This window comes from Anser brachyrhynchus (assembly GCF_964034855.1).
Source record: "Anser brachyrhynchus genome assembly, chromosome: 4".
NCBI lineage: Eukaryota > Metazoa > Chordata > Aves > Anseriformes > Anatidae > Anser > Anser brachyrhynchus.
In genome coordinates, this window is record NC_137698.1 from 15,884,358 (window position 1) to 15,910,390 (window position 26,033).

The 26,033-nt window shown below is 40.7% G+C and overlaps 2 protein-coding genes across 12 annotated transcripts; one reads left to right on the plus strand and one right to left on the minus strand.

Annotated features, from left to right (window-relative positions):
• The first annotated feature begins 3,130 nt into the window (after positions 1–3,130).
• Positions 3,131–10,227, plus strand: JCHAIN (joining chain of multimeric IgA and IgM). Its single transcript, XM_080589263.1, has 4 exons — positions 3,131–3,305; positions 7,156–7,291; positions 8,262–8,342; positions 8,809–10,227. Exons 1-4 carry the CDS (start codon positions 3,242–3,244, stop codon positions 9,008–9,010), a joined length of 483 nt encoding a protein of 160 aa, XP_080445389.1. The 5' UTR covers positions 3,131–3,241; the 3' UTR covers positions 9,011–10,227.
• LOC308193977 (protein FAM47E-like) lies at positions 9,561–24,415 on the minus strand. 11 transcript variants are annotated; one of them, XM_080589247.1, is made up of 13 exons: positions 24,268–24,393; positions 23,954–24,027; positions 23,468–23,576; positions 23,243–23,387; positions 22,325–22,452; positions 21,636–21,763; positions 19,328–19,699; positions 17,012–17,170; positions 16,249–16,458; positions 14,751–14,903; positions 13,802–13,834; positions 13,403–13,480; positions 12,400–12,784 (listed from the first exon to the last, which is right to left on the minus strand). In XM_080589247.1, exons 7-13 carry the CDS (start codon positions 19,688–19,690, stop codon positions 12,647–12,649), a joined length of 1,134 nt encoding a protein of 377 aa, XP_080445373.1. In that variant the 5' UTR covers positions 19,691–19,699; positions 21,636–21,763; positions 22,325–22,452; positions 23,243–23,387; positions 23,468–23,576; positions 23,954–24,027; positions 24,268–24,393; the 3' UTR covers positions 12,400–12,646. The 11 variants fall into 11 exon arrangements, with proteins under 11 accessions (XP_080445368.1, XP_080445373.1, XP_080445371.1 ...); XM_080589242.1 differs by lacking the exon at positions 23,954–24,027 and having other exon boundaries at positions 9,561–12,784; positions 24,268–24,415; XM_080589245.1 differs by lacking the exon at positions 23,954–24,027 and having other exon boundaries at positions 21,636–21,691; positions 24,268–24,415.
• Between the last annotated feature and the right edge of the window lie 1,618 nt (positions 24,416–26,033).

The following is a 26,033-nucleotide window of genomic DNA, read 5'->3' on the forward strand; positions in this document are numbered from 1 at the left end:
AATCTTACCATTTTTTGTGAAGCCCATCCAGAGCAGTCTGCAGCCACATGGTTAAAATTCTAGATTACTTTTGCAAGTGTGTCTTATGGAAATCCAGGCCTTCCTCATGTCCCAGACCCTGAATATTTTCATTCAACCGCCCTAGCAATGTAATGCCCTCAGTTTCTTAAAAGTCTGCCCTTCCAAAATTCAGGGCTGTAACAGCAGACCAACTTCCACTTAGACTCTCATTGATTTAATGCTACCTTATCTCTCAATGTAAGGTTATTATTTATTTTTTTATGAGCAGAAAAGAAGTGTTACTTAGAAACATTTCATCTCCTTCAGGATTTGCTGAAAACTTCAAGTGAAACTGGAGCCAACCTCCAGTTTAAGTTAGTTTACCCAGTTTTCAGGACCTGCCAAGCTGAAGCACACTGCTTTGATGTAGGCAATCACTGCTCCTCAGATGGCAACTGGTGACTGCTGCAGGTCTGTTTTTAATCCACCATTTTCTCTGCTTCTGAGTGAGAAGCAAGGAGAAAAGAAAGCTGTGGGACAGACTGTGAGTGGATAGAATGTAATTTGGAGATACCCTGCGCAATGGTATGGATAGCCTTCTCTCCAGCATAGCAAGGGCACACAATGACCCAACTATTTTGCCTCACCTCATCCAGGCATCTGCCCGGTTTCTAATCTGGAAAAGCCTAATTCATGTGTCCCGGCTAACTGGAGGCACAGCGAGGCTGAGACCACAAGGCTGGTTCATACTTCTTTTCAAATTCTCAGTTATTCTTCCAGTAGTCTCTGCCTTGGGTAGCTCCCCACTCAGCCCAGAATTCAAGCCTGAGATGATGGTTTGCCAGCCCCTTGACAAACTGCCTCCATTTTTTTAATGCCTGCTCGCCCAGATAATTTTATGGTTATCTAACGTGTCACACAGTAAAAAGGGGATAGTCCTTAAAAGTAACAGCCCGCAAAACAAACTCTACTCTAAAGAGTTTGAAATCTAGACAGAAAGCCTCAGAGAGATGCAGGTGGCTGAGGGTGACTAAAAATGGCTCTCACGCCACCACGTAATGACCAAGGGACTGCACATGCAGACACACAGATTTAGCAACTGAAATTCAGCTATGCTGAGCACCAGCAGTCAGGGAATCCACCGAAATCAACAGAATCACACAGAGTATCATTCTGCACAGTCTCTCCACTCATTTTCTTTTTAAAAATTCATAGATGCCTTTGCTTGGATTTTATTGGTTTTGTATTTTTATCAATGTAGATATGCAGAATGTGCTCTGTTTTGCTGCATTCATTCATCCTTCTTATTTTTAAAAAATCTCTTCTTTGATTACAAAAAGTGACTACAAAAGGTGACTGAAACAAATAGTGCTTTAGGTAGATATTCCTTCCCCCCTTCATCCCCACCACGGTTAGCCAGGTTTATTTTTAACCTTATGCACTAGATGGGCACCTTCCTGCTTCAGAAGGAAGCTCCACGTTAAACTCTGTTGGCAATACTTTCTGGGGAGGAGGGAGATGAAAGAAAAGCAAATTTTGCTGTCATAAGGCTGCAGCCTTGCTGAGAGATCAGGGTTTGTACCAAAGAGTCATGGAATAGCCTGATGCCCTGCTTGGAGCTGGGCTTGCACCCATCGTCACCTGCTACCTCCCTGGGGAAAGCCCCTCGTGTCAGTGCTGCTGATGCAACACAAAAGCTTTTTGCATCATGCGACTGCCTGATGAGATGCTTGTGCTGGCAGGAGAAAGTTCAGGACACAAATGCCAGGGTCTTCAAACAGCTCAACCTTTAGGAACCCAGCTAGCAAGGTCCAAAGAAAGGGAAAACAACCTGTAAGGCGACAGGCTGCTATTTCAGGGTCTGGGATGTTGGCAACGTTACTAATAACATCAGCCTCTTGAGAACCTGGCAAGAATGACCAGCCCTGGGGAGCCAAGGGTGGCACGTGCAGTGTGAAAAGCTTGTATAGCATCATGGGGCTGCTGCCCTGCTGCGTAAGAAGCAGCTGGAGCAGCACAGGGAGATTTGCTGTGTGCTGCTATTGTTAATCAAGAATAAACTATCCTTGCAGCTGGCAGAAATTCAGGAAACACTAATACTGCAACGGGCCTGCTAGCATCATACCTTGCTCTGCCTCCCATCTGCCTTAAATAAAATTACAAGATTTTATTCCATCGTAGGTGTCTCTAATAGCACCTGGTAAAAGGTGTTATTAGAGATTCAACATCCCTTACAAAGTGGCCTTTCCTGTGCAATATATAGGCATACACTCCAAAGAAAACCCCAGTCATTGCAAGCTATATTGCAATGTGGTATTAATATTATTATTATTATTATTATTATTTCTTCCCAGAGTTACACAGGTGAACACAAACCCTGGGACAATTAAAAAAAATAAATAAATCGTCTCCACTACTCTTTTTCTTCCAGAGTGAACCAAGCATATTAAGGAAAGTCTGTGTGACAAATACCTCAAAGAAATTAAAATGTCTGCATTCACTGGGGAATGGTTGCCTTGGACCTTACACGGAGCCTTTCATATATCACGCATCCCATGGAGTCCCTTCTCTATTCATAGGGAAAGAAACTCCTTGATGCCACAGGCAGAGCACTGGAGGAAGAGCTCAGCTTTGCCACTGCCATACTGTTGCTTTACCTCTTTTACCCCTCCCACCTCTCCTTTTGTCTGCTTTGACTGAAAACTCCTTGGGGGCCGGTCAAGTCCTTAATATATGTTGCATAGCATCTGGTGCAAAAAGGATTCTGATTCTGAAGCCTAGCATGTTCTTATAGTATGGGTCAAACTATCCCCACAAAGATCTGATTTCTCAAAACTCGAGAGTAAGAACTGTGACCTCTTGGCTACCTGGACACTTTCTTACATTACACTCCTGAGCTTGAAGTGGGAGAGTGCCAGTGACCCTACTGATAAATTAGTCCCTCAAGCTCAGGGCTTTTTTTCACTCCCTTGTACCCAGCAACTTTGTTGCATGTTGGTGATGAACAGAATAAAAGTGCACAGTAATAGTGCAACCCCCTGCCCCCAATCACCTTTGAAAGGCAGAAGTCTCTGTACATTGAACATGCCTGGTTTCAGTCTCCAAGCCACATCTTTCGCAGTGTCAGTGGTAGCCGGCTGGGCTGTTTATTTTAGGAAACAAATAGCTGTATCATTTGCACACACCCTTATAGGCAGACACACGCTCTCCACTCACATTCTTCAAAAGAAGTGAAGGCAAGATGAAGAGCTCTTTGTTGCCGTGGGTGGCCTTCGCCGTCTCCTTGGAGTTCGTCCTTGTGGCAGGTAGGTGAGAAATGAAAACCATGGAAAAATTTGCTTTATGAGGGATGTGTGCTGTGTAGGTGTCTGTTAATAATTTTAACAGTGTAAATCAAACCTTGATGCCTGCTGAAGAAGTCTTGCTTTGGTGGTGCTTGGACACCTCGGTGTGTTCCTGCACCACACAGAGCAATGTGTTTTTAATTCCCGTTTATTTTAATATATTTTATTTTTTTATTTTAATAAAGCCTAAAAGAGTGATGAATGGCAGCAAATTCAAGCTTTTATAATTAGCCATTCTTAATCATGTTTCTGAAGCAACAAACCACAAAAATGCAGCCTGTTTTTATGCAGCCCTAGGAAGCTTGAAAAACTTAGCTGCTAGGTTTTGAGGCTTCTAAAGTCCTGTTGCTGATCCTGTCACATGGCTGTGGCCATTTCTGATTAAACTGTTATTTAACTCCACTGCATTTTGTGGAAGGACTCTTGACTTTTACAATCGGTACTGAGATCAGACTCTCATCCCAGCACATTATTCAGTGTGGTTCACAGGTAATGGATTCTGACTATCCTACTGCCAGATCTCTATAGAACAGTTTAAAGTCATCCTCATTCACACAGCGGATCCGGTCCACAGGACTAAACCCATGCTTAAGAAGAACTACCCTAGCAGCATGGATAACAGCATCCATGCATTTCCTCCAGCTTTTGGAAAGTGGCATCTCACTGCAGAGCCAGTCAGGTCCATGAAAAGCCCTGCTTTCTGTCAAGTGTGTTATAACTGCAGGGAAGTCAAAATTTAGTTGTGTACAGCTACAGGAGTGACATCTGTACTACTTTCATCAAAATATCTTTCTGGCCTAACTGAGCCTTTTCTTCCTTTAATGAAGTAGCCACCTTCACATGCAGCAGAGTTTGAACAGGTATTTTTGGAATTACTTTGCTTCTTCAATGTGCAGCAGCGGGATTTTGTTGAGCTTTGTCTCCATATATCATATTACAGGACATTTTCAAATATGAGAAATGTTATCAAAATCTCTGCATGAGTACTCATCAGGGAAGGAACACCACATTGCAGTAAGTCATGCACCAGAAGATCCAACCCTGCAAACATTTAGAACAGCATTAAGAACTTTTGCATTTAACTACCTTCTCTTTAAAGGAACTTTACAGGTCAATTCATGGAATCATTGCTGATAAATCTAAAAAAAAAAAAAGTCTTATTTGCAGCTTTGTAATTTTACTTTAAAAATATGGAGCACCTGTAACTTTTATGGTTACTGATGCCAGTAGTATTACACAAGGAATTAAATTCAGGACAGTGGTTTTAGAGTACAATCTAAAAATCCCCACATATTTATTAAAAAAAATTGTTAATAGCATTTTATGATTAAGATAAATTAAAGTCCGCTCCCACAGGTTTGGGGACAACTTAAATGTTGGGTTTTGATAAATGTCTTAGAAGAATCACACACAACATTGCATAGAAAATACAGTGACAGACAACAGAGGAAGATCTCTAGCTTCTTGTTCTTCACAGAGTTTTTCTATAAGAAAAAAGACCAAGACTCAAAGAGGCAGAGACTAAAGAGACTTCACTAGTTAGCTTCTGCTTCAGAGGGCAGTGTTCGTGTTATATGATGAGTTGGCAGCAAGGAAACATACAAAGCAATAGAGAATGGAAGAAGGTGTGCAATGACAGATAAGTACCACTAAATTGTGAATATTTATCTGTGTCACGTTTTGGATTTCTGCCTTGGTACAGCACAATCAGACGTGAAACCGGACTTGCATTCTGCATTTGTATAGACGGCTAGTTGTGCTAGGTGCAATACAGACAAATGCTAAATGCCAGCCAATGGTGTAAAAGGGCTAAAGCAGCATATGCTCTAGAGGGACAAAGATATCCCCGAGAGCAGCAGCAAAGGCAGCATCTCCCCCATGCCTGTAGTGGTTTGCTCTATTGGACAAAGCGAGGGACTGCAGAAGCTTCTTTCCCAACTGAGAACAGCCCCACTGAACCTTCTTTAGAAGGTATTTTGCTGCCAGTTGTCACAGAAGCAGCATTCCTACCAGTCACTGAATTTTAAGATCACTCTGAGGCATGATTTCAAAATGTTTTAGTGCCTTTTTCATCAATATGAGGCCTCTAAGGATCTTAGTAAATAACCCAGTGCAATGCAAGCAGATGGGACCAGCATATTGTAGGGACAGGAGTGAAGCTCCAAGAAACGTTACATAGAAAACCTAGAGTGCTATTTACATGGCATTGTATGGACTACATACTCTTGGGACATAAAGTAAGGTCTCCTGATCAGCGCTGCAGAGGACTTGTTCCCATTCAGTCTTGCAGACAGCTTTACCTGACAGTTAAGCTGCCGCTAATAGCATCTAACAATTAGAAACCTCACGGTGTAACTCCACGTGCTTCTCCTGGATCCCAGCTTTCCTAGTGCTCCCACAGGCTTTGAGCGCTATCCATTTCACCCTGTAGCAACAGGATCTGCTGTTCATACAAGCCAGCAGCATTGGACATGAAAATGAAAAAGCAGCCGTGAGCTTATGCAGCCGGGGCAGCTACTTCCTTAGTGAGCCATTCTTCAGTGACCCAGAAGAATCCACCTATTAGGACCAAAGCTTTTAAGTGACTCTCAAATCCCCCACTGACATGACGAACACATTTTTAGACTATTTCTTTCCCCCTGTGGTTAAACTAATGGGTTAGAAGTAAGCAAGTCCTCAGAACTGAGGTCTGTCTGAGCCCAATATAAACTATTCCTATCTTACAAACTCTCAGAGTTTTCTCATACTTCTATGCAGGCTGAAGGTACTGTTGGAAGAGTGATGTAGCAAAGTGATGGCTGTGATTATATAGCAGCATTAGGAGATAAAGGAATGTGAAAATGACCATTTAAGAAGGGTGTGACTATGTGCATGTAAAAGCAAAGCCAACTTGTTATAGGTGAGGAGACCAGAGGCTGCTAGGGAAAGACAGCTAGGAGAGAACAAATTATTTCAAATCCATTTGCATGTTCAGAGAGGAAGCAGGCATTGCATGCCAACAGGAACATTCAAAAAGCCTCTGGGTGACAGATGGGAAGTTTTACCCAGTTGTTTTGACTGAGTTTCATATTGAATAATATACTAGAAGTGCAGGATACAAACATACCCAAAGCTGGCTCTTCTCTATTTGACTCAGCTCCACAGCTGCCAAACTCAGTTTCATTAGGAACAGAAGATCAGAAATTCAGGACTGGAGTTTTCTTTGCAAACCATGGGATTGTAAGGGCCGCTTGCCTTCCAGTACCAGTTCATCAGGCTGCCTTCCTGCTTCATCCTCTAGTGCTTTTTGGCATTGATTCCCTCAAGGACCTGGAAGGAAAAATAACACTGACAGAAAGCTGACACATCTGCCGTGTTGGCATGGTCATACATGTTTAGAAAGCCCAGATCCCAACTAGGGTTTGGACTGCTAGGCCAGTCCTTGTGCATGATACAGCAATCAGGTAACCTCCTAGCAGAGGCAAGTGTAAAAACAGCACTCTAGCTGCCAGGTATAGCTGGAGGCTTGCGTTTCATGAGAGATCCCTACTTGTTTTGCCTCACTTATCAGCAACACAATGCTCAGGTTCATCATTTTCTCCCTGCCACTTGCATCTCCTCCACATATAGAAATGGGCTGTAGGCTGAGCAGGCAAGAGCACTGAACTAATCTTTGTCAGTCATCTCATTTCTACTTGTTGTGACCTCAACTTCAATCAATATAGATGCCACAATGGGGCATCGCTAAGATTCTCATTTCTTCGCTTTCTGACAGAGCATGTCACAAGGTTTTTCTTTTCTAACCTTGAGATGGCATATCCTGTGTCTGCAGGTACTCTACATGAGTATTATGGTGAGGAGCGCGTGCTGGTGAACAACAAGTGTAAATGCACAACAGTGACCTCAAAGTTCGTCCCCTCCAAAGAAAATCCTAATGAAGAAATCCTGGAAAGAAACATACGCATCACGTAAGTGGCAGACAAGTCTTACATGGAGATGGTGAGCAGGAGACTGTGTTGCAGGGGTTCCCCTTTTCCTTTTTGCTTGCATTTTTTCACACGTCCTGCTGTTGAGAATTTAGACCTGTTTTTCCCATGGACCACTTTCTGTGCTATCCTGGACTAACTCCTTTTGCTTCCATCCAGAGCCTAATGATGTTTTCCTAGCTCACATGCAGCTGTGTGGTGTTTGTCCCTTCAGGTACAAGAAGCATTGCAATGTTTTAAGAGGTCTAGTAGCAGCTTCACAAAATAGACCGTGGAAGTAGAGCATAACATTTCTTACAGTTCATCTCGTCTGAAACAAAACTGGGTTGGTGACACTGAACCCTAATATCCAGATTTGATCTTTGTAACAAGCCTGCGATTTTATAGGCTGGGAAAACTAGTTAATGCCAAAACTATCAGAAAAGGTTGATCCTATGAGGCAGATTTCAGTTCAGGACTTTGTCCTCTTTATTCGCATAAACCTGACAGAGAAGTGCACATGTATCTCTCCTGGACAACACAGGCTCAGACCTGCAGGAGTTCTGGCAAAGCTCACAACAGAAGAAATAATCATTAAATACCTCTGTCAGTCTTGCAAGTCTCACAGGCCTCTGCCAGCTCAGATTTATTTATTTATTTATTTAAAGAAAAAAGGAATATCAGAACTGATAGCTTGAAAATATCATTAGTGAAAGACAGCACTTTCAGAAGTTGCTACATTATTCTTGGGGTGAATTTTACAGTCTTTCTAGAGATGCCTAGAAACCAGGCAAAAAATATCTCATTGCCTTCAGGGGCACAGAAAGGCTAAGACTTGCTGTTCTTGGAGAAGGGTCAGAAAGGAAATAACCTGAACAAAGAACAAGATCAGAGTTGGGAATTCATTACAGCAGAGTAGTCCCCTGTTTAACAAGCAGTTTTCACAAGAGGAATTCTCTCCCTTCCTTTCCAGTGTCCCACTCAGGAGCCGACAGAACATCTCTGACCCGACATCCCCGCTCAGAACCACTTTTGTCTACCGCATGGCCGAACTGTAAGTATTTTTCTTCACTAAATTAATTTCCTAACACCCTACCCTGCAGCACTGCCCCCAATGGTTCGCAAACATCTTGAAGGATAGTAGATAAAATGAGGCAACATCACAGAGTGAAGTTGTTCTTTTTCAGCCTGTTTTTTCTATTCTGTTGCAAACCAATAAATTATCTCCATGATTAAGTTGGATAAAAAGGCCTCACATTTGCAGGTATGGTTTCATGCTGACCCCTGTTGATCTTGAATGTCTGAAATATCAAGCCTCCCTTTTAGGGGGCCAGTCATGTGAATAGCAGTTTGAAAAAAAATGAGAGCATCTGTCTGGGAGTGCCTGTGAAAAATACATGGCCTGGAAAAGCCACAGAACCCAAGTCGCCACTGCTGCCAGATCAGTGAGAAAGAGTAGAGTTTTGTCAGGGATGTTTTAATCACAGCTCTGAATACTTTCTGTTCCTCATCTCTTCCAGCTGCAAAAAATGTGATCCTGTAGAAGTTGAGCTGGGTGGTGAGATATACGAGGCCCAGCAGAGCACCTCCTGCAACGAGCCAGAAACCTGCTACACCTACAACAGGGAAAAGTGCTACACCACAACCTTCCCATTCATCTACCACGGGGAGACCAAACACATTCAAGCAGCTCTGACACCAGCATCCTGCTATGCTGATTAGCTCAACCCACTGCTATCCTAACACCTTGTTGCTTTCTCTTTTCCTATCACCCATACATGTATAGCACCATAGTACCTGGACAACAGTGTCCAAAGTATCAGCTCCCAGAATAATGCAAGCTTACTTCTTGTGCTTCATATCAAGAATACCACCCCCTTGAATACTCGCTGGTTGTCAGATTCTGTTCTCTTATCCCTGGCACGTATCTGCGACACCATTATATGTCTTAGACACTATCACCAGCTAGACCAGATCCTCAAACAGCTGTAAATCAGTAATTCCCTTAGAAACCAAAGGAACTACATTAGTTTACAACAGTAGAGAATCTTTCCTGACCATCTTCCATCAGTCTATCTCAGCAAGGCTATCATGGACATCAGCAGCAATGTCCATGTTTCCTGATTGTTTCCTGAGCAATCTAAAACAAACCTCTTCATAAACATTCCACAATACCCTTTGATTATATTAGCATAATTTTTGCCATTATTAGAAGTCTATTGTACAATCACATTTGAGAAAAAATCAGGTGAGACTGAATTCACATTTCAACTTCTTTTTTGTAATTAGGCATTTAGGATCCTTTTAGTGCTTTGGTAATGATAAGCTTCCTGTTTTCACATAGATATAGTGAAAATGTTGCCACCCTGAAATGCTGTGCAAAGCCAACAGGACCTCAGCTCTTCTTGCAGTAGTAAACTTCTTTAGGACATGTTAGGTACTTCACTTTCCACATTTACTAACTGATAATGATGCATTCCCAGTTCAATCGAGGATAAAAAAAAAAAATCAAGTTGGCTTGAATTTCTTGTTCCTGATTTTGCATTTAGAGCTGCAAAAAATCCTACGAAGCTGCCACAATTGCAAGGGCAGGGTCGTAGTTAGGGATTAATTCCCTTTTTCACAAGTCTTCTTTCTGTTCATACAAGAAACTTTCCCCAATTAAAGTTGATTCTGTACTGTACATTACATTTAAATGTATTACACCTGGTGTTTTCCATATACACATCATGTACGCAAGTGCATAAGGTGTCTAGCATTGCATTTGGGATGGCTGGTATGTTTCTCAGTGTTGTCAGAAGTTGATTGTAAAGGCTTAGCCTGTTCTGAAAAGGTCACATCTGGCATCACACATTATTGCAATAATGAAAAAACAGCAAAATCCTTATTACCATAGTTTGTTTTATCAATGAGGCATTAAATAAATTTTTTCTGCAGCACTGTTATGTTCCAGTGGTGTTCATAAGAAGCCAAGTCCATAATGATGTTCTTGCCTACTTCACAGGAAGCTCTCACTAAGCAACTGTTTTACTTACAGGAGAACCCTCCTGAAATACTGAGATAGAAACATTACGATGCACTTGTGGAACCTATGATAGACAGAGGCTGAATTGATTTATTTTACCATCAGTTCTGCATAATTGAGCTCTTTGAAGGTGCTGTGATTCTGCACAGGATTGGAATTAAAAAAATCCAATTAACACCTAAATCCCTCTCAACATTTTAAACTGCAGATAGGAATTTTACCACACTACTGAAAAATGCACCTTTTGGGGTACTCTTGACAGCCCTTGGGGCTCTGCCACAGGAGTTATCTGCCTAAAAGTGAAATTTCCAATTCTGAGTAAGGTGTAGGTAAATGACTTGGAAATCATTCAGGTTTGGGTTGTGGGCCAAGTTCAGCCTGAGCAGGGGGAGAAGGCTGCTAGAGCAGGTAACAGTCCAGAGTTTGGGAGACCAAGTTCAGCTCTTGGCCTTGCTGCAAGCTGCCTTCAAGTGGCTGTGTGGTGTACACCTTGGGCTCAGATACAGCAGGAGTCACACCTGGGTGAGTGAAGCGGGCCTCCTATCTAGCTTTTACCATAGTTGGCAGATTAGCAGACACCAGCTGAAGCCTCAGTTGCTAGTGCTCTGAGCCCCGAAGCCTCAGCTGAATTGTGAAACTGCCACGTATGCAATGGAAAGCCTGTGGTATGAAACCCCTCTCACAGGTACCCACCCAGCAAGTGACTCAGCCTGTACATCTAGTGTTGCAAGATCCTTTAGACATGGAGTTCCCTAGCACAATGAACAGACACCAACGTCATCTCCTTTGTAGGACTAGCTTTTCTTTGCTAAAACAGAGCTGAACATACAATTCATTCTCATAGGGCTGCTCGTAAATAGATTTAAGGCATCAAAATGCTCAAATACTGTTGTAACAAAGTCCAAAAGACTGCCATGAAGAAAATGAACACACATAACATTTGCCTCTAAGGAAAATTATGTGTAACACATGGACACAGAACCATAGCAGATATATTCAGAAGTTGGCTTGTGTTAACAGACTTTAGATCTACGTGGCCCAGAGCTGGTGAAGCACTTTGTCAACACAGAAGCAGGTCTTGTCACACCAGGACACAACTACATCAAACATGTCGAAAAATCCTCCAGCATGTAGTATCCTACAAATACCTAATGGACAGAAGTATTTGAGATAACTAGTTAACCTCCCTCGAATACTTCGCATATTAGTCAATGGGTATTAGCCACTGGTCCTTCAAACCCATGCACCTGGAACTCCTGCTCACTAGCAAACAGCCCGGTGCTGACCTTGTAGAGGCTGTAGGAGATAGATATTTACTTACAACAGGACGGACCACTGGAAATCACGCTGCAGCACATCTTGGGAGTCCAACAATGGCAGCAGAAGAGACTCACAAAAGGCATTCAAGGAAAAGGAAATCAAAGCACAGAACATGGTCTAAGCAGCTGTGAACAAATACTTGCTTTGATGATCTCAGAGCAGTCAGTGGGAAATAAGAAAAAAGGCAGCAGAGTCCACATGCTACTGAGCTTTCTAATAAAGCAGGATTAATTCTCCACATATTTTCTGAGAGGGAGAGTCCAAAACTGACAGCCTTGCTCACCCTTTGTTACTCAATTGTGTTAGACAAATTTTAAGTGATAGCTCAAAGCAATAAACAGTCAGGCTCTATATTCTTACCTGAAAGATGAGGACAGTAAAATAAAAGTGAGGTCTGGTCATCCCTGCTGAAAGAAGTGTTTTCTCTCCTCCCCTAGGGTATACAGGATGAACCAGGAATTAATGGTTCTATGCAAGAATGGGTTTGAGTTGTCTTTATTAGGTATTTGTGGTATACAAACAGATGACAGGCTACGATTTTTAGCAGCCTTCCTATATTAACACTGCTTTTGTTAGTGCAAGGTTCGTTCATGCAGGAATCATTCTGCAGTGTACAAAGCAGTACCGTTCTCTCAGATGGAAGGCTTGTGTTTTTTTTCAGTGGTTAAAAAGATTGCTGCCAGATATAATTTAAAGATTTCACAGAAATTATTTACTTATATTCTGTAAAGCAGTAGGCACAATGTGGATAATTAAAAACCAAAAATTCGATTGTAGCCCAGGATCTTTAATAAAGCCAGTATGTTAAAGCACACAAGACATCTCGAGTGCCTTTTAGGCAGGCTGAAGCACTACCAAGCTCGCTATGTAGTTTATGCTTACAATTCGGTAGAACAAATAAGATCTTCAATCTGGCCACTTCAGAAGAAACTCAAAGCTATCTTTAAGTTTACTCTAATATAAGAACATTTTTAGGAACAGCTCAGCTACTAGCTTGTTCATTTTAAGAGAATTTAGAAATCTGTATTAACAGTAGTGGAAGAACTTTCTCTGATTTTGTCGTTTCTCTCTGGACACCATTTCTTGGAAGATTTGGATGTCTTCTCCTGAGCTCCACTATCATTTCCCCCAGCCAGCATTTTCAGAAGGAACTGAAACAAAAGATTAAGCACGTATGCATGATTAACAGACTGAAGCAACACTTACTGGAGAGAAACTGAAAAAAAAGGTAAAAACATGTAAAGGGAAAGAGTCAAAAAGCCAGTGAACACATTGCTCATAGCTGCAGCTGTTGCTTACAGTATTAAACCAAATGCTGTGAAATCCCTTATTGGGCCTTCAGAGAATTAAAAGCCTTTTTCATTCCCACACTTAACACAAATCATTGGCTTCTGCACATGCTGCTGATGGCACCTTTGAAAGTGCCTCAGCCACATTAAGCTGAAAAGCTATGTGAGTTACAATTGTACATCAAAATAACTGTTCACCTGCTGCTGACATAGCACTGAGTCCTGCTACAGGGTCCTTCGGGCTAAGCCTAAACGGGGGGATCCCAGCACCACTTTAAAGTTCCCCTGCTGAACTGAGCCCCTGGCTGCATTCTGCTGTCTGTGAGTCCCTCCCCTCCAAAAGCTCCAGCACACAGGAGAGAGGGGAACCACGAGGCCCTGATCTAGGTAGTTTTACAGCCAGGACCTTGGGATGACACAGCAATAACCACAAGCACAATAAAATGGAGGCACAGACATTAACAGATTCTCATAACTCACCTGAGGCTTTTGGTAGCCCTTTCTCTCCAGGAACTCCTTAAAGGCCTGTGTGCTGTGGAGCTGTGCAACTTCCATCTCCTAAATTAATTTCCAAAGTAGATTAAAAAACATTCAAAATTCATTTTTAAGTCTAGGTTCCACTATTCTAAATAAACTACAGTGTGCATCCCTCCAGCTGTTATAGCTAATCTAACCAATAAATATTTTATCTACCAAGAGCTATATCTTTGTTCTTTTGAAAGAAATGAGGTTGCTTCATGAATTTGAAGTGGTTTTTAGTAAGTTATAACCTGTGATCCTGTAAATCAGATGTCCCATGCTACATAAAGCCATTTCCCCTCAGCATTTTTGCGAATGAAGGCAGCAAGAGTTACTCTATAATGCAATAAATACACCTACTTTCAGTGGTCGTTGATACATTCCCAGGAGTACCTGGACAAAATGAGGTGGTCACCCATCCAACCATAAAGTTGACCTTTAATTTTAGACAGTATTAACAAAACTATGACCTTTGTCTTGGTGTTCTTTTGACTCAGCTGTTCCCAGGCATCCTTTCTGCGAAAACTCTCCTTTGTCTTACAGACAGCATTTCTTCATAAGACAACAGTAGCGGCACTTGTCATCCAGCTCACCAGCCCCTTGCACAGGGCATGGTGTTAGTCATGTACAACTCAGCTTTACCTTTGGAAGGAGTGCCCTCTAGAGCATGAACAATGTCTTCCCTTTGTGCATGCAGCAAGAATGGAGATGGAATAGACTTGTTTTTTTAAACAGAGGAAACTAAACCTACATCTAGATAAACGTAGCAATTGGTGAAAAAAAAAAAAAGCCTGCCTGCTCTTCCTACTCCTCCTATAACCTGAAAATCCCAAAGCAGAATGCTAGTAACCTTTATGTCCCATCCCTCCATAAAATATTTTGGGTAGGCAAACTACCACAGCTGAATCCAGCTCCTTTGTAAAGGCAGGTATTTCGCTATTACAAAACAAAGATAAAAACACCCTCCATTGCTCTAGAATGCCAATTCATTGTCTTCTGCCATATGTGGCCAAAATGTATGCATGTGCATCAACTGTATTGAAGGAACTAGACCTAAAAAGAAAATCCTTCAACAAAATCCTGATCTGTGCTCATTCACCTTCTAGAGCTATTGCCCACATGTAGGTGCCATAAAGTTACAGCCTAATCATTCACATCAATGAGCCTGTTTGAACCACAGTTATCTCTGCTTGGATAATATGGTCTGTTCCACATTTGTTCCACATTATTCAGAGATGTTCCCATCATAACGTAAGCTCTCTTGTAGCAATGTCACAAAAGAAAGCCATCAGTTTTACATTCATGGTACCTTTTTACTCAAATGATGCTTTGCATTCCTGAGGTTATTTATTGCTTCCTCTGGAGCTTCTAATGGTTTATTCACTATCTCTTTTCTCCATGTTTTGGGGTCAAGATACCACGCTCCGTATCTGATCTTCTCCCTTTTCGGTTGGTAAGGGATCTGCAAAAATACTAATGCGGTTTTGTTTCATCACATTGACATTTTTCCCTTAAGCCACAGGAAGTAAAGACACTATCACTGTCCCAGAACCTGCATACCATCTCTGAAGAGTCTACCAGGGATAATCCCATACCCTAAACTCTGTAATACAAATTTTGATGGCTGATGACAAAACCTGACTAGCTTTTTTTTTTTTCTTTTTCCCCACAAAGGTAAACAGTATTACAAGCTGCTACTGGGAATCACTAGCCTCAAGTCACCTGGCCACTACTTGTTTATTTAACTGATTTGTTTTGTGGAAAACTTGGGAAGGAGGTCTGTGAGGTTTAGACTTTGGGAGTCAGAGTATGATAAATTCTTTTTCTATTTCAAAACAGAATTTCTGAACACGGTGACCAAACTAACTATAAGGTTAGAGAAATGGCAAGCTTTCAGTTTAAGACAAAATTGGTCCAATTTCAACCACTTACCTAAAATCCCCCAGCAGAGGCTTTCCCTTAGATCCTCCTCAAGTTTTTACCTCAGCTGCATATAGCCCTTGTCTGTTAATAATGATTAAAAGAAAGTACAGCAAGAAAAGCAGGTAACAGGAAAGGTAGGGACTGGAAGATCATTGTACTTAGCTAGTTTCCTCCAATTGTTTACACCTCCACCATGAAAAGATTAGGGGTTCCAAGTGTAACTAACACCTAACAAACTGCTTCTGAGGTGTATCGGGCATGGCCTGCTTAACTTGATCCAAGCTGTGTTCTTCCATTGATTTCACTGACTTTGGGTATAAGCAAAACTGCTGAGAATTCTCTACAGTTTGACCAGCAAAAAGGTCAGGCCTTAAATAGTACTCTTAGTTCTCATTCTCCTATTTTACTTCCCTGCTGCTTGCAAGAAGTAACTGCTATTAAAGAGCTCATTTTTAACTACACTCTGAGTTCTTGAGATAAGCGTATAGAGAATTATCAGTACTTGTGAAAACAAAACTCCATCCTCAACTCCAGCAGTCTCCACCACAAGCCATCCCAAACAGACTTTTGCAAAGACTTTTTGCTCAGTGAAATAACGAGGGGGAATGGTTTTAAACTAAACTTTAAACTAGATTAGATGTTAGGAGGAAATTCTTTACTCTGAGGGTGGTGAGGCACTGGAACAGATTGCCCAGAGAAGCTGTGGATGCCCCACCCTTGGAGAGGTTCAAGACTAGGTTGGATGAGACCCTGGACAACCTGATTTAGCAGGTAGCATCCCTGCCCGTGGCAGGGGATTGCAACTGGATGATCTTTAATGTCCCTTCCAACCCAAACCATTCTATGATTATGATTCTATCAAATGTAAATGTGGGCTCTTTTACCTTAACTTGGCAGGGCAGGCAACCTAGATGATGAGAACTCCTGACAGCAAACTTGAGAGGTGAAATCTCCTGTTTTCCCGACTGGTCTGCTTGCCCATCATTGAGTTTCGCTGCACAGAAAGGTGTAAGGAGGCTGGCCTCCTTACTTTCACTGCTGGGGTGGAGCAAACTCTTAAGTGCATCTTCATCAATACCGCAGTTCCCACCTCCCTGGCACAACGAAATCAAAACAATCTCAGAGTGGCAGGGGGGAAATATTTTTTTCTTCCATGTATTTCCTTCCTGCCACCATTCCTATCTATAAGTACAATTAAAACCAGGGTTAGTTTCAGCTTATCTACACATACACTTGCTATTTGCATCACTGTGACGATGCAAGCACAAAGTCAGTTAGGAGCAAAGACATGAATTACTGTATCCATTTCAGATATATAGGGACTTCTCCCAGGTGAGACAGTTAAATAGTAGCTTGAACAGAGATGGATCCCCTGGAAAATCTTTCTGAAGCAAGCTTAACTTAACAGTATTTTTGTATGAAGATACTCATTCTTTGCTTTAAATTTCAAAGGACTGAGCCCTGGTAGGCATGACACAACAGAGCTGGGAGTCAGAAACAAGATTTCTTGTTTCTGACTTTGGCTCCTGTATGCACATACCCTGAGTCATATTTTTACTTTTCAAATCTAAAGACGTTTGCCCTGAACACAGTAATTAGGTTTTTAGTATGAAAGAGAACAGATGGTGGCAGTTTCTTTTTACTTACCAAAGACATAAGCCAGTCACAAAAATGCTTGGTTACTCGCTTTGTGTGTTCATCAAATGGAGCTAAGTGACTCTGTGTGACTTTTCCTCCTTCTGTTACCACCTTCTTAGAAAGCGAGGTACATGCTTTTTTGCCCAGAGACTCCTTGCTGCTGCAGTACTAAAGCAATAACATGTGAAACATCCTTTGATTAGCTGCAGCAATAGCTGTAGACAACAGGCATATGCCTTTGAATCACAAACGGTGCAGTTTACCACCAGACATGACATGATTTTGGCCAGGAATAGTCTGAGCAACTTGAACTAGTTGTAAAGATCAGTTTGGCCACACCTGATATGTCTAGCAAGACAGTCAAGGTTTGGAAGCAAGACTTGGGAAATAATTTGCCATTTTCAAAATAGAAAACTCTTAAAAATGGAAGCGTACAGCTCTATATGGTGCCCATCACATGCCTTTATGTCATCACTAAAAGGGCCTGGGGAAGCATAAAATGAGACTGATTATATTTTTTCTCAGCTGACTCAGACTGTAAAAATTAACCAGCAGTGAGGCTGACTCCTTACAGTTTAACACCCAGAACTAATCCTGACCAGTCTCTGAACAGGTTGTGAGATATCAATTTATCATTACTATCACTGAGGAAGACAAAGGAACCTATCTTGATGGAAACCACCCCCATGACAGATTTTGGGCAAAAGGGCTGGGTGAAGAGGAAAATTTTTAGAAAATGCTCATAGGAACACTGAATCTAAGACAGAAACAGCGAGCAAATTATTGTATGTTAAGTTCATCAGCACTAGCTGAGAAGGCTTGCTATAGTGAGTTTGTCTCTGTCTGGTTCAAATTGTAAACGAGCCTGTTCATAGGCACCTGAGTTTCCTCTTTCCACACATCTGATTTCAGATAAGGAATATCCAGAGCCATTTGTATTGCTCTTTTCATCTTGTCCTATACTCACTGTACTAGCTTCTTGCAACCCGTTACTTTCATTTGCTTGTCCTCCATATGATGCTGCACCTCCTGAGTTTGGGTCTCCCATTGATAGTCATTGTATCCAGCCTTACTCTTAAAAAGGATTTCAGGACCTAGGACACCAGCAACCTCTTTGAAGAGCTGCAAGCCAAGCAAAGGGAGAGTATCTGTACAAAAAAACCTCATTGGATGAATTGCTCTTGGGGGCTGTGTGAAGGACTGTGCAACATACAAGTCTCTGGAAGCTTTCTAGCAGTTAAGGCTGTTCATAGTGCGGAAGCTTCAAGTTAAGAGACTTTTTTTTTTTTTTTCTTCAAAATCTCTAAAGTATTAATTGCAACTCAGGCTGCTTGCCAAACCTCTGAATCATGCTGAATTTCTGGTCTCGGCCATCTCCTATGGCAATCTGCTGTACTACATATAAGATTTTATTTCAGCTGATTTTAAGTTTCTTCCCTTCAGGACAACCCCGTGTTTCATGTTCCATTCCCCCGGTAATAGCAGCCAGGGATCAGGGAGAGCTCTGCTGTTGCATAATCTTACAGAACAGAGACCCAATTCCCTTTTCTAAACTCTAAGGTTTCTCTCAATGAATCCATCCTTCAGCATCGTACCGCATCCAAGCTTAGGTTAGTATAAACCCCTGGAACAGCCTAAACAGCAATACAGACAAAGGTGCTCGATACCCAGTGTCCCCTTGTACTGTAGTATGAAGTCTGCCCTTTCCAACACAGTCTCCCAGCTCTCCCCTGTTCCTTTTGTGAAGTACTAGAAGTGAAAAGCCCAATTCTCCCACTGTGTTTGGTCACAGTCCTCTGTTTGCAATATCCAAATAACCAAGTTCTGAAAACTCCGAGACAGACAAGAGAACTATCTGCTGCCTTTTGCTTGCATGAAGGAGAGAAATTTGAAGAACCAGAGGCTGGGAAAAGAGATAAGCTTCTGTAAACAGGCTGAAAAATAAAAGTAATGAGATTATACCCAACTATCTTGAGCACAGATAACTTTTCAATTTTGATTAGACTTGCTTCCTGCCCCATAGCATCCATTTGTGTCAGTGCCTGGTGATAGCCTAACAGATAAGATGTTCTGTAATCTGTGAAGGCAGGCACTCAATTTCTCAGCCTGTTTATAATAGTGTTCTGCGAATTACTTGCTGACAATCTGGACCTAATGTCTAAATCTAAGCTACCTTTGATATCACTTGCTTTGTTTTTACTATGGAAAGAAAGAGGTGGTGGATTTATTTTTGTTGTTGTTAATTGAAAATAGTCATCAGTTAGATTATTTTCCCGTTTCAATTTTCTGAAGAATCTGTATAACCACGGTTACAAAAATCATTACCTTTGGGGAACTACTTTTTTCCAAATGTGGGCAGAGCACTGCGGGATGCCGTTTCAGGCAGTGCTCTATCTGTGCAACGTAATCCCTCCTGGCTTGCTGCAGAGGGCTGAGCTTGGAAAGATAAATCTGTGTTTTGGTGCACTTCTTGCTTTTCTTCCCTGGAGCTGTGTATGAAGAGTTCCCTGTGCTGTTTTTCACGATAATTGAGACAGGACGCTTTTTACCATACACAATCATGTTATCAGATGAAGGGGTAAAGCCATCTCGGAAGTCATCTAGGCCTTTTCTCAGGAATATCCAGCGCTGGCCATTAAGGGAGTCTGAGAGCCACAGTCTGCTTTCTCGGAAGTTGTTGTAAGACATTTCTCCTTTCTGTAAGCAAATTGCATTTGCTTACAAAGAATCCAGCTTACAGAGGCTGGGTTCTAATGAAAAAGACAGGAGTACACTGAAAGTAAAAAGGGATATTCTGCTCCAAGCATGCTTACCCATACTAGCCATCTTTTTGTTACTATTCAGCTTTGGAAAAAAGCTTATAAAACACTGACTTATTCTGTATAACTGAACAACTGTCAAACAACAGAGTTGCCCACTCACAGAAATTTCTGGCATTTCAGAAATTTATTTTTAAATAAAAAAAGTCATGATGTTATAGAGCTTACTTCAACACCATCAACATGAAAATATTTTAAAGCTTAGTTTTGACTGTTCCCACCATTACACTGTAAATTGTGTTATACCGTGTATGTAGTCAGAATCATAGCCAAAATAAGGTTTTGATAAAACTGTCATGATTAAGACATGATCCAGGACAGCATTTTCTGACAGCAGATCCTTCCAGCAAGCATTTGTAGCCAAATGTCCAGTAGAGAATGCCCTTATTCTGCCTCATTTCAGATCACTAACTTTTCCAACTTTCATCCATTCCACATGAAATCTCTCATTGGTGGCCTACTAAATGAATATTTTGAGCAAAATAGTTTTGGCAGTTTCAGAGAGGTAGAAGTTGGTGGCTAAACCAATCCACATTTTCAATTGCCCAACCTGCAGTTTCCGAGGAGGTTTGGGTTGTTGCAGGAGGGGAATCATGCCAGCACTGAACAAGCAAACTGGATTGGGAGTCCCTGACTGTTTGCTACAAGGGTCAGAAGCTGCATTAGCTGCCAGGTAGCAGCAGTTCACTTCTTCAAATACTTTTTGAACTTTACAACCACAGTAACAAGGTGATTCAGCATTATGAAACATTTTAATCCTTTTTAATCAGGGATTAAATTGAGCACAATAAAGTAGTGACATAGTCTTTACCGTCTGTCTTCACAAGAAAAACATTGTCTGCACTATGGTAAAGACTGCTCCAAAGCAAATGGAATAAAACAAGATAAGCATCACTAAACCTCCAGCATTCTGCACGTACCAGGTATTGGTACAGGTGTTGATGCTACTTCAGTTTCACTATGTCACACAAAATACATCCTCATTATGCTTTGCTCTTGGTTTTACTTACTCTCTGGATGCTAGCAGGGCATTTTTTTTCCTCTGCCAAATCATTCAGCAGCTGGGAAGGATGTCTATTTACAGCAAATATTCAAGTGCCACCACAAAGCCATGCATGAGCTAGTTTGGATGCTTCTAGTGATACAAAGCCAGATCCAAACATTTTCAGCTGTACTGCACAGATGAGCAGTTTTCACAGTTGCTCCAGGTCAAAGTGCTAAACAGAGCCTCCAAATGCTGCCAGAGAAAATGCCACCCCAGCTACCTCCACAGGAGCAGTCAGACCAAAGAAGGTCATTGCACTCCTACTTCACTTTCTTCCAGCAGCTGTAGAGTTGAGACATGGAGACCACACTGGATTTCTAAGACAAAATAATCTATTCCTTCAGCCCAGCCTGCCCATGTTTTGATGGGCTGTAATTCACTCTTGTCTTGCTTTCATGTCTACAGAAATCTTTTTTTCACCTAGATTTCACGTTTTAAACCGTACATGGTGCTACCAGGTCAAACTGCTCATTGTACTCATGTGGTTAGTTTCATGCTTACCTGTATTGGCTTGCTTCAATGATTGTGTCAGTAGCAAATGACAAACTATTTAAATGGCTACTTTCAGTGCCTTAGCAATACTGTCCTTGCTTGCTAAAGCATAACAGTACAGAACGCCATAAAAAGTTTGCTTCAGAGATAATCAGTGCTATTCACTTGTGATAGCAAATGCCTCTAGACAAAGAAACCCCTGAGTAACCCTGTACAAAACGTGTTCTAAGAAAGTACCATTAAGTATTACAAGAACTGTAAAGAGAAAAGCACATACCTGATATTTTACAGCTCTGACTGTGAAGATACCCTAGGCAAAAATGGCATCTTCCTCTGCAATACAAGGTGTAAAGTAGGCTAATTCAACATCACTCTGCAAGGAAATCTCCAGAAAATCTTAAAAACCTACATGAAAACATGCAAAAGTTAAGACTTCTGTAGTATTACATCAGATGAGGCACTAGTTTCAAGCCCCTGCTGGCATAATACCCTAGGCATGTTTCAAGATGGTTGTTGCGGAAACCAGATCCACGACTGTCTGCCTACAACAAAGATTTTTTTCACAGAGAGATATACAGAGCTACTAGGGACTTTAGAGGAAAAACTTGAATTAAAGCAAAATTGAGTTTTGTCACAACATATATCTTGATCTTTTTAACACCAGTACTTATTCAGGAATGGAACAGTCAAAAGTCTTTACTGCTGATGAAACATGATACAATACACTGTTCAGTGTGCCTTTACTTAAGTGTTCATTAACTTTGTTCTTCAAGAAAAACATAAGAAGCAAACGTGAGCCAAGTGTGTCACTTAACTTCTTGTGCTTTTGAGTAAAGACACAGATTATACATCTTGTAAAATACACGTTTCCCAGAGAATTCTGCTGATATCTAGAGACACTTTCAAGACATGTACAGAATCAAGCCTGGCCAATGTCATTAAACATAGCTCAGCCTTCAGACTCACCTTTGCCTGTAAGTTTGGATAAGTACAGAGACAGGGCCAGTAAAAATCAAAGTCCAACTGCACAGTGAGCAGGTGCTCCTGCTGCTGCTCTCAAGGTTGTACTCACTTTCAGCCAGTGTCCCTTTAATCTACAAAAAAAATCAGAAGCCAAGTGAAAACATCCTCCCAGCTGTGCACCCAAATCATGACAAAGCCCCATTCCACAACACTGCCATCTCTCTCACAGCCATACTTAGCTCCTGGCCAAGTGGTATTTAGCTGGATTATTCTCCCACCCAGCAGTAGTGAAGGGGCAGTATTGGGGCAGGAAGAACTTGGAAGCTCCTGTCAGGGAAGCATGCAACAGATGTAGCTGCCTTTGCAAATATTGTGTGAGGGGTTTTGGCTCTTGCTACTGGAACAATGCATTTACATCTTTCTTCATTTTCTAGTTTGAGACAATAACAGGAAAAAAATTTGTGCTGGATCCATGTCTTTAAGATACTGCTAGGATATCTTTTAAAATGCAGACAGATGCTGTATGAGGAGACAGTAAAACAGTAACATAATATTAGTTAATGGACTAAGAAATGTTTTCTCAAGCAGACCTCTGTTTCTGGAGCGCTCACTCAATATTAAAGCCAGACTATCATTTTGGTTTGAATACAAACAACAGTAGCTTGTCCTGCTATGCTATAGATCACTTTCAACGTATTTGTTAAAGTTTGATTTTAGCTACCGTGTTGGTACAGTTTCCGTTCAACAACAAATCCTATTTCTTTGTCTGTACTTAATGTTACTAAGCCTCCTTTTCACTCTGCACCAATGGTCTATTATAATAATGGGCTAATACTAGCTGAATGTGTATCCCAAAGTGACTGAACCCCACTGAAGAAAACACCTGGCACATTTTGTCTGGCAAACGTCTGATGTACCTACCTATGCATGCAACATACATCTCTCCTTTATAGATACAGGTACCACTAGTATGGCTTTTGAAGGCTTTATCTATAGCCTGATGCTCTAAGTTCACTAGTTTATTTTAACAGGTGTATTGTAATCACAGATGACCAAAGTGCAGGTACTGCAAGACAGAATTCCTAAATTAACTCTCCCTCTATTAAAAGGTCCAATATAATTTTTATGTTACTCCTGTCATCTTACAAGGACTTTGCTTCTCTCCTGTCCATCCATCAGGTGAAGAGTAGAAACTTTTTCAGAAGCATATGGTACAGCTGAGAAGCAGAGTCCCTGGGAAGCACAGCCTGACCAACTGCAGTTTCAAGACAATGAACTGTGATTAGTACAAACTCATTTGTGGCTGCTGTTCTCAATTAAAACAAAAAGACAAACCCAAGACCAGGAAGACAAGGTCCCTGCAAGAACTGAACACCATAAATTTAAATGTCATTGAAATATAATATGAAATATAATAGCAAAAGTACTATAGTATTTTGTTTAAGTGAAACCTCCCAGATTTTCAACGAACACTACTTAAACCCTACAAATCCTATGGGATATGAAAATTTGTAGACTGACTACAGCAAGGACAGCAATGTTTTTCTACTTTGCCAGTTGTTGCAGCCCAGTACAGAAATGTTTTTTATACAGCATTGAAAACAAGCATTTCTTACATAGTTGAGTACTGACCTAAATAACCCACTAAAATAGAAAAATCTAGGTCTGGGCAAAACAGAGCTAAAAGCTACTCATCCACACGTGCTCTGCATAGAAATGAAAAAATGTATTTTCAAAAACAGAAAAAGTCTCCACCTTGTAGAAAATAGATAGCAATAAAGATTTTAGCTCATAGTGCTCAAATGAAAAAACTATAGAGCTTAGAAGTACACAGTTTAGAAAGTATAACACAGAACAAAGATAACGTGAATAGTTCTCCCTCTAACAATAGCAAATAGTTTATGTAGCAGAATTTTCTAAGTAACAATTAACTAAAGTAAACCTACTTTACATTATACATATAATAACCTCCCTAACCACCTCCTGAAAGATACTGAAAATAAAACTGTTGTTTCTTTCCTCAAACAAAAAAACTTTTTTTCTCCTAGAAAAAAAAACTAGCCAAACTGATGAGGGTTTTCGCATGTGAATTTAATAATTCCTGCCTTGATTAGGTGATGAAAATCAGACCAATCAGCATGCAAGAGGGAAAGGGCTTGGATTATAAATACTCTCACTGTGGTCTTTGTGTGTGTCTGTCTGTCTGTGTGTGTGTGGTTGTTGTTATTTTGGAGTAGTAGTAAGGAATGGTCTTTTATTTTTCATTTAAAATTTGCATTTTTTAATATTTCTATTTTTAATTGCTATATAAGTCAAATATCTAGAATAATTTTCACTTTATTATTATGAAAATCCTGAGCATAATAATAAAGTTCTCTATGAACATAATGTTAAAATTCTAAGAAAAAATATCAACAGGCTGTTGCTTTGTTAAAGATGTTGCAATTATGCATTAGTTCTTTGTCTTTACAATAGTACACAGTAAATGTAAGAAACAAGATTTTTCTTGCATAAAAATCACTTCATCTATAAAGAACAATTTCTTAAATGCAGTACTGTATTTGTTAGGTGAATATACTGTTCTTAAACTAATAACTTGTGTTGCTTTTCAGCATTTTGAGCTCTTTATAGAGATTATATCTTTCTTCTTGATATAACACTATTTTTTGAAAAATACTGAAAAAAGAAAAGTGGTTTTTCAGAGCTTGTTCTGTGAATGCTGAGAGTATAAGTAAAGCACTGTCTTGATTGGGTTGTTCTTAACACTTGCAGAAGGTGCTATGTTTTACTCAACTATGTCTCTTGTCCCTGACCACATTAGACTAAATCTTCCTGACTTTCTAGTTACTAGCCTCTAGAACAGCTATGTAACTTCACTTTGTTTTTGAGGACTCTGTATCCTTAATGAGCTATGGATTAAAAGTATTGAGACTAAAACATGTAAGCAAAGGTGCAGGATAAAATCATCTCTAGCACATCCATTTCAGTACAACACTATCTTAACTCACAAAGATGCCTGAACCTGAAAACTAAACATATCAAGGTATAATCAAGCTAATTACAAAATAGTAAAATAAAGATAAGTTTCATTTTTGAAATATTATTGCATTTAGTAACTTCTGAATAACAAGCAGCTTGGTTTATTCCAAAAGCTGATAACAGATCACATGTGGATTATATTCTTATTTCTACGCTCACTCAGAGCTCCTGGATGCAGACAAATTTCTTGACAGCTGTCATAAAAGAAGAACACATTGCTTATGCTCTAGTCAGCATGCTAGAGCAACAAAAAAAACTTGATAGTTAACCTCTACTACCCTGTATCTGGTGGTAACATCCAGTCTTTCAGGCTTGGACTATACTCTAGCAAGTATCTGTACTTGTTGTAAGTGAAGGAGATACACAAATTGTCCTGTAAATCCTAATTGGAAAAAAGGACTCTATTTCTGGTGTGTATGCTTTGCTATCTTTGTGGAGGGACTTCCTATGAGTAACTAGAAGAGGCCTGTTAGACCACCATTATGGAGGTCTAGTGCTTGTGCCAAGAGGAAGTTAGGATGTAATTCCCCATCAGCTCTGTACGGTTCTCTGACCAAATGCTGGGACTTTACCTTACTTTCAGTATTTGGGCTCTTGGGGATGCCTGCTACATCTTGCATGTCCCAACAGGCATTGTGCATGGATGTCCTTCCTACTGAAATCCCCTTGTTCT

Excerpts from the sequence above, each read along its gene's own strand:
- JCHAIN (XM_080589263.1), top strand. The coding sequence starts at position 3,242 with ATGAAGAGCTCTTTGTTGCCGTGGGTGGCCTTCGCCGTCTCCTTGGAG. Across the intron at positions 7,292-8,261 it reads GAAAGAAACATACGCATCAC|TGTCCCACTCAGGAGCCGAC; the intron begins GTAAGTGGCAGA and ends CTTCCTTTCCAG. Across the intron at positions 8,343-8,808 it reads GTCTACCGCATGGCCGAACT|CTGCAAAAAATGTGATCCTG; the intron begins GTAAGTATTTTT and ends CATCTCTTCCAG.
- LOC308193977 (XM_080589242.1), bottom strand. The coding sequence starts at position 19,690 with ATGTCTTACAACAACTTCCGAGAAAGCAGACTGTGGCTCTCAGACTCC. Across the intron at positions 16,459-17,011 it reads GTGACTGGCTTATGTCTTTG|GGAGGTGGGAACTGCGGTAT; the intron begins GTAAGTAAAAAG and ends TCGTTGTGCCAG. Across the intron at positions 13,481-13,801 it reads TGTATCAACGACCACTGAAA|GAGATGGAAGTTGCACAGCT; the intron begins GTAGGTGTATTT and ends AAATTAATTTAG.